Source organism: Oncorhynchus mykiss, chromosome 7, assembly GCF_013265735.2.
Source record: "Oncorhynchus mykiss isolate Arlee chromosome 7, USDA_OmykA_1.1, whole genome shotgun sequence".
In the NCBI taxonomy this organism is placed as follows: domain Eukaryota; kingdom Metazoa; phylum Chordata; class Actinopteri; order Salmoniformes; family Salmonidae; genus Oncorhynchus; species Oncorhynchus mykiss.
The window spans coordinates 41,609,827-41,623,485 of record NC_048571.1 but is presented as its reverse complement, the minus strand read 5'-3'; the positions used below and the strand labels follow the sequence as shown (position 1 = coordinate 41,623,485).

At 42.8% G+C, this 13,659-nt stretch overlaps 1 protein-coding gene across 1 annotated transcript; it reads right to left on the bottom strand.

Annotated features, from left to right (window-relative positions):
* Positions 1-6,756: 6,756 nt before the first annotated feature.
* Positions 6,757-7,902, bottom strand: LOC118965355 (potassium voltage-gated channel subfamily D member 3-like). Its single transcript, XM_036984430.1, has one exon. The coding sequence runs from the start codon at positions 7,861-7,863 to the stop codon at positions 6,757-6,759; it is 1,107 nt and encodes a 368-aa protein (XP_036840325.1). The 5' UTR covers positions 7,864-7,902.
* Positions 7,903-13,659: the final 5,757 nt, after the last annotated feature.

The following is a 13,659-nucleotide window of genomic DNA, read 5'->3' as shown; positions in this document are numbered from 1 at the left end:
AGGACCATTCTGGAAGAAAACCTGATGGAGTCTGCAAAAGACCTGAGACTGGGACGGAGATTTGTCTTCCAACAAGACAATGATCCAAAACATAAAGCAAAATCTACAATGGAATGGTTCAAAAATAAACATATCCAGGTGTTAGAATGGCCAAGTCAAAGTCCAGACCTGAATCCAATCGAGAATCTGTGGAAAGAACTGAAAACTGCTGTTCACAAATGCTCTCCATCCAACCTCACTGAGCTCGAGCTGTTTTGCAAGGAGGAATGGGTTAAAATGTTCAGTCTCTCGATGTGCAAAACTGATAGAGACATACCCCAAGCGACTTACAGCTGTAATCGCAGCAAAAGGTGGCGCTACAAAGTATTAACTTAAGGGGGCTGAATATTTTTGCACGCCCAATTTTTCAGTTTTTGATTTGTTAAAAAAGTTTGAAATATCCAATAAATGTCGTTCCACTTCATGATTGTGTCCCACTTGTTGTTGATTCTTCACAAAAAAATAAAGTTTTATATCTTTATGTTTGAAGCCTGAAATGTGGCAAAAGGTCGCAAAGTTCAAGGGGGCCGAATACTTTCGCAAGGCACTGTATTTAACCAGGTAGGCTAGTTGAGAACAAGTTCTCATTTGCAACTGCGACCTGGCCACGATAAAGCAAAGCATTTCGACACATACAACAACATAGAGTTACACATGGAATAAACAAACATACAGTCAATAATACAGTAGAAAATCTATATACAGCATGTGCAAATGAGGTAAGATAAGGTAAGACAATAAATAGGCCATGGTGGTAAAGTAATTACATTATAGCAATTAAACACTGGAATAGTAGGATGTGCAGAAGATGAATGTGCAAAGTGAGATACTGGGGTGCAAAGTAGCAAGATAAATAAATAAATAAATACAGTATGTGGATGAGGTAGATTGGATGGGCTATTTACAGATGAGCTATGTACAGGTGCAGTGATCTGTGAGCTGCTCTTACAGCTGGTGCTTAAAACTAGTGATGGAGGTAAGAGACTCCAGCTTCAGAGATTTTTGCAGTTCATTCCAGTTATTGGCAGCAGAGAACTGGAAGAAGAGGCCGCCAAAGGAAGAATTGGCTTGGGGGTGACCAGTGAGATATGCCTGCAGGAGCGTGTGCTACGGGTAGGTGCTGCTATAGTGACCAGTGAGCTGAGATAAGGTGGGGCTTTACCTAGCAGAGACTTGTAGATGACCTGGAGCCAGTGGGTTTGGCAACGAGTATGAAGCGAGGGCCAGCCAACGAGATCATACAGGTCGCAGTAGTGGGTAGAATATGGGGCTTTGGTGACAAAACGGATGGCACTGTGATAGACTGCTTCCAATTTGTTGAGTAGAGTGTTGGAGGCTATTTTGTAAACGACATCGCCGAAGTCGAGCATTGGTAGGATGGTCAGTTTTAAGAGGGTATGTTTGGCAGCATGAGTGAAGGATGCTTTGTTGCGAAATAGGAAGCCGATTCTAGATTACATTTTGGATTGGAGATGTTTAATGTCAGTCTGGAAGGAGAGTTTACAGTCTAACCAGACACCTAGGTATTTGTAGTTGTCCACATATTCTAAGTCAGAACCGTCCAGAGTAGTGATGCTAGACGGGCGGGCAGGTGCGGGCAGTGATCGGTTGAAGAGCATACATTTAGTTTTACTTGCATTTAATTAAGAGCAGTTGGAGGCCACGGAGGAGAGTTGTATGGCATTGAAGCTCATCTGGAGGTTAGTTAACACAGTGCCCAACAAAGGGCCAGAGGTATACAGAATGGTATCATCTGCATAGAGGTGGATCAAAGAATCACCAGCAGCGAGAGCGACATCATTGATGTATACAGAGAAGAGATTCGGGCCGAGAATTTAACCCTGTGGCACCCACAGGTCCGGACAACAGACCCTCCAATTTGACATACTGAACTCTATCGGAGAAATAGTTGGTGAACCAAGCGAGACAATCATTTGAGAAACCAAGGCTGTTGTATCTGCCAATAAGAATGTTGTGATTGACAGAGTCGAAAGCCTTGGCCAGGTCGATGAATACGGCTGCACAGTAATGTCTCTTATCGATGGCGGTTATGATATCGTTTAGGACCTTGAGCATGGCTGAGGTGCACCCATGACCAACTCTGAAACCAGATTGCATAGCGAAGAAGGTACGGTAAGATTCGGAATGGTCGGTAATCTGTTTGTTAACTTGGCTTTCAAAGACCTTAGAAAGGCAGGGTAGAATAGATATAGGTCTGCAGCAGTTTGGGTCCAGAGTGTATCCCCTTTTGAAGAGGGGGATGACCGCGGCAGCTATCCAATCTTTGGGAATCTCAGACGATACAAAAGAGAGGTTGAACAGGCTAGTAATAGGGGTTGCAATAATTTCGGCAGATAATTTTAGAAAGAGAGGGTCCAGATTGTCTAGCCCGGTTGATATGTAAGGGTCCATATTTTGCAGCTCTTTCAGAACATCAGCTATCTGGATTTGGGTGAAGGAGTAGTGGGGGAGGTTTGGGCGAGTTGCTCTGGGGAGCGCAAAGCTGTTGACCGGGGTAGGGGTAGCCAGGTGGAAAGCATGGCCAGCCGTAGAAAAATGCATGTTGAAATTCTCAATTATTGTGGATTTATCAGTAGTGACAGTGTTTCCTAGCCTCAGTGCTCTCTCAGTTCTCAGGAGGTGCTCTTATTCTCCATGGACTTTACAGTGTCCCAGAACTTTTTTGAGTTTGTACTACAGGATGCAAATTTCTGTTTGAAAAAGCTAGCCTTAGCTTTCCTAACTGCCTGTGTATATTTAAACTGCTTTAAAAAGTTGCATATCACGGGGGCTATTCGATGCTAATGCAGAACGCCACAGGATGTTTTTGTGCTGGTCAAGGGCAGACAGGTCTGGAGTGAACCAAGGGCTATATCTATTCCTAGATCTACATTTTTTTAATGGAGCATGCTTATTTAAGATGGTGAGGAAGGCACTTTTAAAGAATAACCAGGCATCTTGTACTGACGGGATGAGGTCAATGTCATTCCAGGATACCCCGGCCAGGTCAATTAGAAAGGCCTGTTCGCAGAAGTGTTTTAGGGAGCGTTTGACAGTGATGAGGGGTGGTCATTTGACCGCAGACCCATTACGGATGCAGGCAATGAGGCAGTGATCTCTGAGATCTTGGTTAAAAACAGCAAAGGTGTATTTGGAGGGCGAGTTAGTTAGGATGATATCTATGAGGGTGCCCGTGTTTACGGATTTGGGGTTGTACCTGGTAGGTTCATTGATCATTTGTGTGAGATTGAGGGCATCAAGTTTAGATTGTAGGATGGCCAAGGTGTTAAGCATGTCCCAGTTTAGGTCACCTAGCAGCACAATCTCAGAAGATAGATGGGGGGCAATCAATTCACATATGGTGTCCAGGGCACAGCTGGGGGCAGAGGGTGGTCAATAGCAAGCGGCAATGGTGAGAGACTTGTTTCTGGAAAGGTGCATTTTTAGAAGTAGAAGCTTGAATTGTTTTGGTACAGACCTGGATAGTAGGATAGAACTCTGCAGGCTATCTCTGCAGTAGATTGCAACACCGCCCCCTTTGGCAGTTCTATCTTGGTGGAAAATGTTATAGTTAGGGATGGAATTTTCTGGGGTTTTTGTGGTTTTCCTAAGCCAGGATTCAGACACGGCTAAGACATCCGGGTTGGCAGAATGTGCTAAAGCAGTGAATAAAGCAAACTTAGGGAGTAGGCTTCTAATGTTAACATGCATGAAACCAAGGCTTTTTTGGTTACTGAAGTCAACAAATGAGAGCACCTGGGGAGTAGGAGTGGAGCTAGGCACTGCAGTTCCTAGATTAACCTCTACATCAACAGAGGAACAGAGGAGAAGTAGGATAAGGGTACGGATAAAGGCTATAAGAACTGGCCGTCTAGCAAGTTCGGAACAGAGAGTAAAGGGAGCAGGTTTCTGGGCACGATAGCATAGATTCAAGGCATAATGTACAGCCAAAGGTATGGTAGGAAGAGAGTACATTGGAGGTAAACCTAGGCATTGAGTAATGTAGAGAGAGATATATAGAGACGTTTAAACCAGGTGATGTCATCGCATATGTGGGAGGTGGAACAATATGGTTGGTTAAGGCATATTGAGCAGGGCTATAGGCTCTACAGTGAAATAAGACAGTAATCACTAACCAGGACAGTAAATGGACAAGGCATATTGATATTAGGAAGAGGCATGCGTAGCCAAGTGATCATATAGGTCCAGTGGTGGTTGGGCTGGCTGGTTACGCGGCGATTCAGACAGTTAGCAGGCCTGTGCTAGCAAGCTAGCAGGCCGGGTCTAGTAAGCTAGCACAAGGGCCTTAGAGGGATGGGGGAAAAGTCTGTTTTTGCCTCCTCGTGCTGTGACATCGATAGACCAGTCGTGGAATTAGTAGGGTTCCAAGTAGCAGAGGGGTCCAAGTCCAGTTGGCAAAATGGGTATAGTAGTTGCAAGAAACTGGCCAGTGGATCAGCTAACAGTCCAATATGCTATAGATAGCTAGCAGGCCGCGGTTAGCAGAATGGGCTTTCAGGGGACTTCGCGCCTGAGGGGTCTGTTGGGATCCTCGGGCAGATTATGTCGGTATTCCAGTCGTGAAGGATCGGCGGGGTCCCGTGCCCCGTACCGACAGTAGAAGGGGTCTGGATATTGTAGCCGAGGAGAGGGCTTCAGGAGTAGCCCAGGAGCCCTAGTCGGGAGATGGGTCTAGCATGGGCTAGCCCCAGGCTAGTTGGTGCTTGCTCCTGGACGGAAACGTTAGTTATTTATTATTATTTGTTACTTTTATTTCATTTATTTTTTGGGTATTTTTCTTAAATGCATTTTTGGTTAAGGGCTTGTAAGTAAGCATTTCACCTATCGTATTCGGCGCATGTGACAAATACAATCTGGTTTGATTCGAAAATGTATTCAAAGTGCTTGCCCTCTGCTGGTGATTTGCAGGATAAGCAATGATACAAGTAAAAGGAGGGATGTGATTGGCTACAATATTTCAGTATTAAATGGGACACAATTTTAAAACTAGCAGAGATCCCACTCTGTAATGTTGGTATGCCCGTAGAGTATATTAGGTCCGACAATATATTTAAAAATATGCCAAATTAAAGTAATATCCTTTCAAATGTTTTTATGCTTTTAGATACAAATGTCAAATATATGTCAACAATCTTTCCTCCAAAGGATCATTCTATGGATATTTTTTTGGAGGGGGAACCAACTAATTTTGGTATATTTTTGACCTTATTTCTTGAGGAATCACTCATGAAGCAACTGGTGGGTACAGAAGAAAACAGAACAGGAACAAGGTTGAACGGCTATTTCCCCTGGCACTATTTCCTGGGGAGAGACTTCCTGGCTGCTTGGTGAAACAACTGTCAAGGTCACTGTATTAACTGGCCAGTGAAGAATCAGACAGGCTATAACAGCACCAGTCTACCAGGGAGACATTGGTTGTCAGAGGTCATTCTCCTTGACTAACAGAATGTGGAGATGGACAAAGCCCAAAGAGAAGCTGGCAGAAACAGATAAAGTATAAATAGAAGGAAAATAGTTGTAAAAAGTATTACATCTACATACTGTACGTACCTATAGATGTAACATTGAAAAGAATGTACAGTTATTTTTTTTAGAACAAATTAAAACCAATCATTAATCTAGTGAGAAAAACAAAAACCCTTTCACCGGCATTCAGGATCCCAATTCTTATTACAATCATTGTTTTCTGGGATTATGTGTCCCAGAGCATACCAGATTACGGACATTTTTTAAATGACATTAGACACAAAACACCCACTAGACAAAGACATAAAAGGAACACACAAATCTCCTGCTACCCTCGCAAAACATTCAGGCAAGCGCACACACATGGACAAATGCCCGCAGGAGCACAGGCACGTGCGTGCTTACACACACACACACACACACACACACACACACACACACATACACACACACACACACTTTCCCAGGAGCTACTGCATTCGGCCAGCCCACAGTGAGGTAAACAATTTGCTATTAGAGTTTATACTAGTAGGTCAAGTAGGTACTGTAAATGTAGTGGTGGCTCTCCACCATTACTCAAATGGGCAGCAGCATCATACATACACCCACTAGTCTATTGAAGAAGTGAGGAAGCTGTTGGCATTTATCCACATTCCATTTTCCACCACACAGCAGAAAACATATCCAGGACATCCAAACAATAGACCAAGGTATTATGTTTGCAGTAGAACACAGGCAAGCATTTTGGCACCAGATCAAATCTGCTAATCAACTTTTTAAGGTGCATTCATCATGTTGAAGTGAATTATGGCTGTATAACTAACTAAAGCCTCTTCAGAAGACGTTTGTTGTTTGAATTCAACCTTGGATGGTTGACTTCTTAACTTTTTTAGAATACCAAAACTCCCAACATGAGTCAATATTTGTGATTTGGTGATGCCAAGTAAGGTTTTGTGAGAGCTCCTGATTTGAAGATAACATTTGTGAACCATCTTGAGATCTCTTGGGGACAGCATGCATCATTCCAATGCAGAACACACAATTTGTTTTATGAACCACACAAGTGGAGAGAGAGAGAACCCAAACTGCTGAGAGAATGAGAGGGAGAGAGAGCGAGGAAAAAACAAAGAGATTGGAAGAAAGATAAAAAGAGAGGAAGAGAATGCAAGTGAGAAAGAGAATGAAAGTGAGACAGGGAGATAGAGAGAGAAAGAGGGAAATAGGGAGGACTTACCCCAACGTGGTCATTGTGACAATGGTGTACCAGAAGGAGGCTGGAATGCTGGTGAACTTGGTCGACGACGACCCCTTCTCTGCGTAGAACATGACCGTGGCAAAGATGATGATGGCCATGGTGAGGGAGAAGAGGAGGAAGCCCAGCTCGGAGGCGCAGCTCTTCAGCGTGTACCCCAGGATCCTGAGGCCCTGCGAGTGGCGGGAGAACTTGAAGATGCGGAACACACGGAACACTCTGAGCGTGACGAAGGCCCCGCTCACATCCTCATTGTCTGTCATCACCAGGCCGATGTAGTAGGGAAAGATGGCTACCACGTCTATGATGCTCATCACACTGCGCATAAATTGGTAGCGGCTGGGCGCGGCGAACAGTCTCATGAGGTACTCCACGGTGAAGATGAGGACGCAGGCTGTGTCCATGCAGAAGAAGGCGATGGTATAGCGCTCGCCACACGGCATATCCTTCTGTGAAGGCGTGGCACCACAAGGTACCGTCTCTATCACGTTGGTGAGGACTGAGATGGCGATGAAGAAGCCGGTGACATAGTAGAACACAAGGGCCATGGTGGAGGTGTGAGGGTTCTCAAAGGCCCTCCACATGGTCTCTCTGTATGTCATGTTGGGCAGCTTGCAGTCCTTGTTGTCATCCTGGTCATCCTGGAGACGCTCCGCGTTCTCCCGCTTCCGGTCCTTGTACTCTTCGTAGCAGCAGTCGCCGATGATCTCCGGAATGATGCCGAAGAAAGTTAGCTCTTCGTCATAGGCCGAGATGCACTCGTAGCGAGGATAGTGCAACTTTCCCGTCCGGTAGAAGTTGAGAATGCTGCGGAAGGAGTCTGGGTCCCGGTCGAAGAAATACTCCTTTGTCTCCTCATCGTAAAAAAACTGTTTCTCTGAGCTTCCCAGCAGGGTGTCTGGGTAGCGGTCCAGTGTGGTCCTCCAGGTCTGGAAGCGTCGTCCACTCACGTTCAGGATGATCAGCTCGTCATGTCTCTTTCTGTGGTCTCTAGGAGCAATGGGCATGGGGCAGTTGGCCACAGGCATCCAGCCAATAGCTGCTGCCCGTGCAAAGGGAAGCCATGCAGCCACTCCTGCCGCCATGGCGACTCACTCTGTGTTCCGGCTTGCCTTAAAATTACCTGCCATCTTGAGCAGAGAAAAAGACAAAACACACAATCAGTAACAACTCATGAATACAACATTTCCATGATAAGGTGATTGCATGGTACAGTGCTTTCAGAAAGTTTTCACACCCCTTGACTTTTTCCAGATGTTGTTGTGTTACAGCCTGAATTTAAAAAGGCTTTACATTTAAATAGTTTGTCACTGGCCTACACGCATTGTTTTTGTTTGTGGAAGACAGAAGGAAGACTGAGGGACCACCTGTGATAATTAGCGATCTAGCATGCTCCGAACAACTGTGCTTAACGGAAGAAGGCCACCAGAAATGTGCTGTCATTGAGCAAAACTGCAATCTGCAACTGTGATGAATATGGTTAAAACAGTGTACACTCACTCGGTGGCCAGTTTATTAGGTCACCGCCCAATTCCTTAAAAGGGTTCGCTCCTACAGACACTTGGCCATACTGTTCGATTGAAAATTAAAATGGGCAAAACAAGTGACCCAAGCAGCATTGAGCGTGGTGGTATGATCGTCTGTGCCAGGCACGCTGGTTCCAGTATCTCACAAATGGCCGGCTTCCTGGGGTTTTCATGGACGGCAGTGTTTAGGGTTTCCTGATAATGGTGCGACAAACAAAAAACATCCAGTCAGTGGCCTTTTTGTGGAGCGAAAACAGCTTGTTGATGAGAGGTCAAAGGAGAATGGCAAGAATTGTGCAAGCTAATAGGCAAGCCACAAACAGGCAAAAAAACGGTGCAGTACAACACTAGTGTGCAGATCGGCATCTGAGAAAGCACAACTCGTCGGTCCTTGTCACGGATGGGCTATTGCAGCAGACAACCACACTGGATTACACTCCTATCAGCTAAAAACAAGAAGAAACTGCTCCAGTGGGCACGCGATCACCAACAATTGACAATTGAGGAGTGGAAAAACATTGCCTGGACTGACGAATCCCGGTTCCTGTTGCATCATGCTGACGGCAGAGTCGGGATTTGGCGTAAGCAGTCCATGGCCGCATTCTGCCTGGTGTCAACAATACATGCTGATGGTGGTGTAATGGTGTTGCTGCCAATTGAGTAACGTTTCCATTTCCCAAATAATTCAGGCTGTTTTGGAGGCAAAGGGGGGTTCGACCCGGTACTAGATGGGTGTACCTAATAAGTATATTTTGCATTTATTTTGATGTGATATGAAAGTAAAGAGATTAATGTTTCTACAACCGTATTGCAATGGAGAATCGATTTGGCTTTAGATGGAGTATTTGGCAGTCTACTTCTGAAAATAACATATCCTTGGACCTTAAGGACCAATGGTAGGCTCCTTAAGAGTACAACTTGGGCTATGGATGCAAGGATTATAACAAGAATCCCTCTGCAAGAACACCACCTCTAAAAGACCTCTAAGCAGGCTGTCAAATTCCCTGTCATTTCCAGAGCTCACAGAACAGAATGTTTAAGACAGAGAGGATAATGTGAAGTCTCGTTAGGAAGCTATGTTAACAGCTATGACAAATAGAAGTGGTCTGTTCAGAATAGAACGAGACCTGTAGAGTCAGAATGGCATACCTGCCATACTGCTAAGTATGTATCCGATTTAAGGATAATATTTAGAACGATTGTCAAAATATCGAAAATCCAGTATACTTTTGCTTTTTTTTTGCTCATTTAGATGGTACATTTTGACAACATTTCGATAGGAGTGTACACAGATCTTAATTTGATCACTCTTTTGTTGCTGCGAATTTTTCTGCAAAGCAGCAAATGCAAACTTGTGGTGTATTCGAGTTTTAATAAAGGTTTCTGAAGTTTGTAATTTCCACATTGAAATTTCAGACTTGATTTGCCTTAACAAAAAATATATCCATTCCTTATAATCCACATGTTAATTCACATTTCCTGTTGCTGCAGGATTAATTTCCTTCTGTTTGTAAACTGGCTCAGATGAAGATCCTGCATGCTGTAGCCTAGCGCTGGTTGAATACAATTCAGTAGTTTGATGAATAAGTAAAACATTTTTGCTGGTTTAACATTCCGATAACAATTCTCAACTCCACATGTCAGGCTACTTGTAGAAAAAAAGACCAGCACATTAGAAACAAATAGGGACAACTCACGTGCTCAATCAAAGCTTTCTATATCACTTACCGCCAAACAAGGAAAGATCCCAAGAAATGTATTGCGCGATCCTCCAGTAAAATAATTCCTCAGAGGAAAAGCTACATATTTTGAAGGACGCATTGACAAAGGACCTCTGTACGAATAAACGAACCAAGTATAGAGGAACACGAGATGGGGATGGATGTTGATGCGTTGAACGACCCGAAACGTGTTGATGAAATTCACCAAAACCTTGGATGTCTTTCTTTAAACCACACCTGCATCTAGTGGCACCTGCGGTTTGGACAGAAAGCACAGATTCATTTTGCAGTCTTCGGGATGATATTCACACCTACCTCATGTCGGTGAAGACTAGAATAGTGGATGATGGATGTAGGAGTCAGTCTCCGCAATGTCTCTCTCTCTCTCTCTCTCTCTCTCTCTCTCTCTCTCTCTCTCTCTCTCTATTTATCTCTTGTGCGCATAGGCTCTCCCACTCTCCATCTCCCCTCATAAGTTTACCGTGACAAATCAGTCCACTCAACCAGCTACACGGACTGATTTGTCAACACTTTATTCATGTTTTTTCTTTCTTCTTTACGTTTTATTAGTTAATGTGAGAAAATACATCTTGATTATGCACGCCTTTATTGGGGGAGTTGGTATACTGTGAAAGTTCCTCATTCAATTATGTGCAAGCATGGTGAGGGAAAGTTGCCTTCTAGAGAAATCTTATCACATGACATATAATAACTAGAACACTTGATAGTTAAGATCGAGAAGGGTTTGCAGCGTACTTTTTTAACATTTTCTTTAGTACAGTATCACGATTTAATGGTCATCTCTTCGTTTAAACCCACTCATCAAATCGAATGTTTAGTCTATAATGAAAAGTGGAAGGCTTTTATATTTAGCCTCTATAACTTACACGTATTACCATGTAATGTGTAAGTAAATGCATTGTTAATTATCTTACAGTGTGAACATGTAAATGTTACGGCTCATCCGAACTGGGATTTGGGCTGAAAAATCCGAAAGGCTTGTTTTGACGGATTACAGAAATTCAAATTCAGAGCTCCAAAATGATATTCCATACACTGTGATTGGAGGAAGCGTGGGAAGGTTATGTTGCTTTAAAAGTTGATTAAATGTTATCCCACTTAGGAGACAAGTAGACGAAAATGCCCTTGAAAGATTTTGCTGAGTGCTAGAGAGCTCTTTGTTTATGCCCATTCAGGATCATTCACACCCTCTTAAACCATAGACCCACCAATCTCTTCAAGAATTAACATGTAAATGCAAGATCAACCATCAGCTTGGTCAACCTTTCCATTATCTCAGCCAATCATGGCTAGCCAGTAAAGACTCTGTCTTTCTTCTTTAAAGCTCAGTGCTTTTTCCTTGGCTAAACTAGACTAATCATTTAACATTTTTATTCATATTTAAGGATCACATATACGTTTGTAATTAAGGCACATAAAGTTCACATGTTCAACAAGGCATTTCTGCAAAAAAAAAAAAAATCTATAATTTTTCAAACTGCCTTACTGTGAAGAAGGAACTAGAGTCATCCACCCCCTGTTGGGCTGGCATGTCACAAATGATGGATGGTACATATTAAAATGTTTAAGTCTTATTTTTATTTTTTATTTTTTAATCATAGTGAGAAGTAATTAAGTAGGATTTGAGATCATAAAAAATGTAGACCTCGACACGAGGATTACATTCATTATTACTACTATATCCATATTTATTACCCAAGAGAGGCAGTAAACATTGGCCTGGGGAAAGTAGAGAGCTTAGAGTATTACTTTATTAATCCCAATTTGGGAAATTATTTTTCTCATGCATCGTTAATGACTTGACAGGACGCAATGACAGGACACGTAACGATGACCAACGCATGATTAAAAAACAAAAAGGCACACAACCATAGTATCCCAAATTGAATAGTCTGATTCCAGTGCTGTTTTCCATCCTACTCTGGAAGGAAAACAGGAAGCAGCATTTCCCAATAGACAGTTAATCAATTACACTCATTAAAAAGCCTCATAGCTGTGTGGGTAAAAAGGACCGTCTAAACCTCTCTGTGGAACATCTGGGCAGGATGTTACCTGCCACTGAAGCTGCTCCTGTGTTGCGTTAAAGTGTCGTGGAGTGGGTGTGTGTCATTGTCCATGATCGTGTCTGTTTTTACTGGCGGCCTTTTGATAAACATGTCTAGGCTGCAGCCAATTGTAGCACTGGCTTTGTTAAGGATTTTGTAAAGCTAGTTTTAAGTCCTCCTTAGCTAAATTCCCTTTCCAGCACATAATGGCATAGGTCACTGCACTCGCCATGTCACTGCTATAGAACATACAAAGCATTTTGTCACATACATTAAAAGACCTAAGCTTCCCTAAAAAGTACAGTCTGGATTGTTTTTGTTGTTTTGTAGACACTGTGAGAGTACTCCTTCCAGTTCAGTTTGTTGTCCACTAGTACACCCTAGTACTTACAAGAGTCAACAGTGCCAATCTCTTCAAAAGGAATAGAAATGGGATTAAAGACACATTTATTTGTCCTCAAATCTACCACTAGCTCCTTGGTCTTATCATGTGTCATATCACTGAGCATACTGTGTCATCCAATTCCCTCGTTGCACTGTGCAGACATATTATTCCGTAAGGGAGCTAAGCTTACACAACTCAGAGTATTTACTTGGCCTCAAGTTCACTGTTGCTTAATAGCCTTCACAAACTTGGGCAAAAAAAAAATCTGGAACAATTGTCTTTCCCTGAGTACATCCGTATCCATACTTTACCGTTCAAAAAGGTCCCCCAGAAGGACATTCTTTCAACAATTTCCATTATGAATTTGCTCTGGAGACCTTGAAGTAATGAAATAACCCTCTGACTTAAAACAGACAATCAAAACAATACTAGAGCTTACGTTAACATACTCACTGGCAATACACTGGTGCTGCTATGGAAAACCCCTATTTTTCCACCCTACAAGCCTCCTAACCATAGAGAAGTTGAAGGAACACCAGACCTTCCTCACATCTCCCTCTTCAGTCCCATGCAGCCAGCCAGTCGATGCATGGGCTCAAGGCCCCCTCGGCTGACTGTGTCATGTAGGCCTGTTGAAAGGACGTCTTCACGGGGAACAGATGGAAGAAGAAGAAGAAGAAGTCTAGATGATGAAACACACTTTCGATGAAAACCCTTGTAATGTAGCAAATGTTCTTCAGATGAAGGCATTTAAAAGCATTGCGTCTTTGAACAATTTATCTTAAATGAAATGTGTTTTAGAAAACACCCTGGCATGGAAGGTATTTTTAAGAATATGCATGCTCTAAGTAGCTGGAGGGATACTGATATGCGACACTATTCCATTACATAAACTCCTTTCATGTTCCTGCTAAAAGGATTTTGAAGGAGGAAAAAATAAATAAAAAATGTGTCTTTCCACAAAAGATGAGAGAAGACTTGTTTTTCTTTCTTTTACTGGTGCAACTGTATTTCAATGTCATTGTTCTGCATGAATGAATCATTTACAGTACCAGTCAAAAGCTTGGACACACCTACTCATTCTAGTGTTTTACATTGTAGAATAATAGTGAAGACATCAAAACTATGAAATAACACATCTGGAATCATGTAGTAACCAAAAAAGTGTTAAACAAATCAAAAT

Bases quoted from the DNA above. Each gene is read 5' to 3' on its own strand.
- LOC118965355 (XM_036984430.1), bottom strand. From the start codon at position 7,863: ATGGCGGCAGGAGTGGCTGCATGGCTTCCCTTTGCACGGGCAGCAGCT.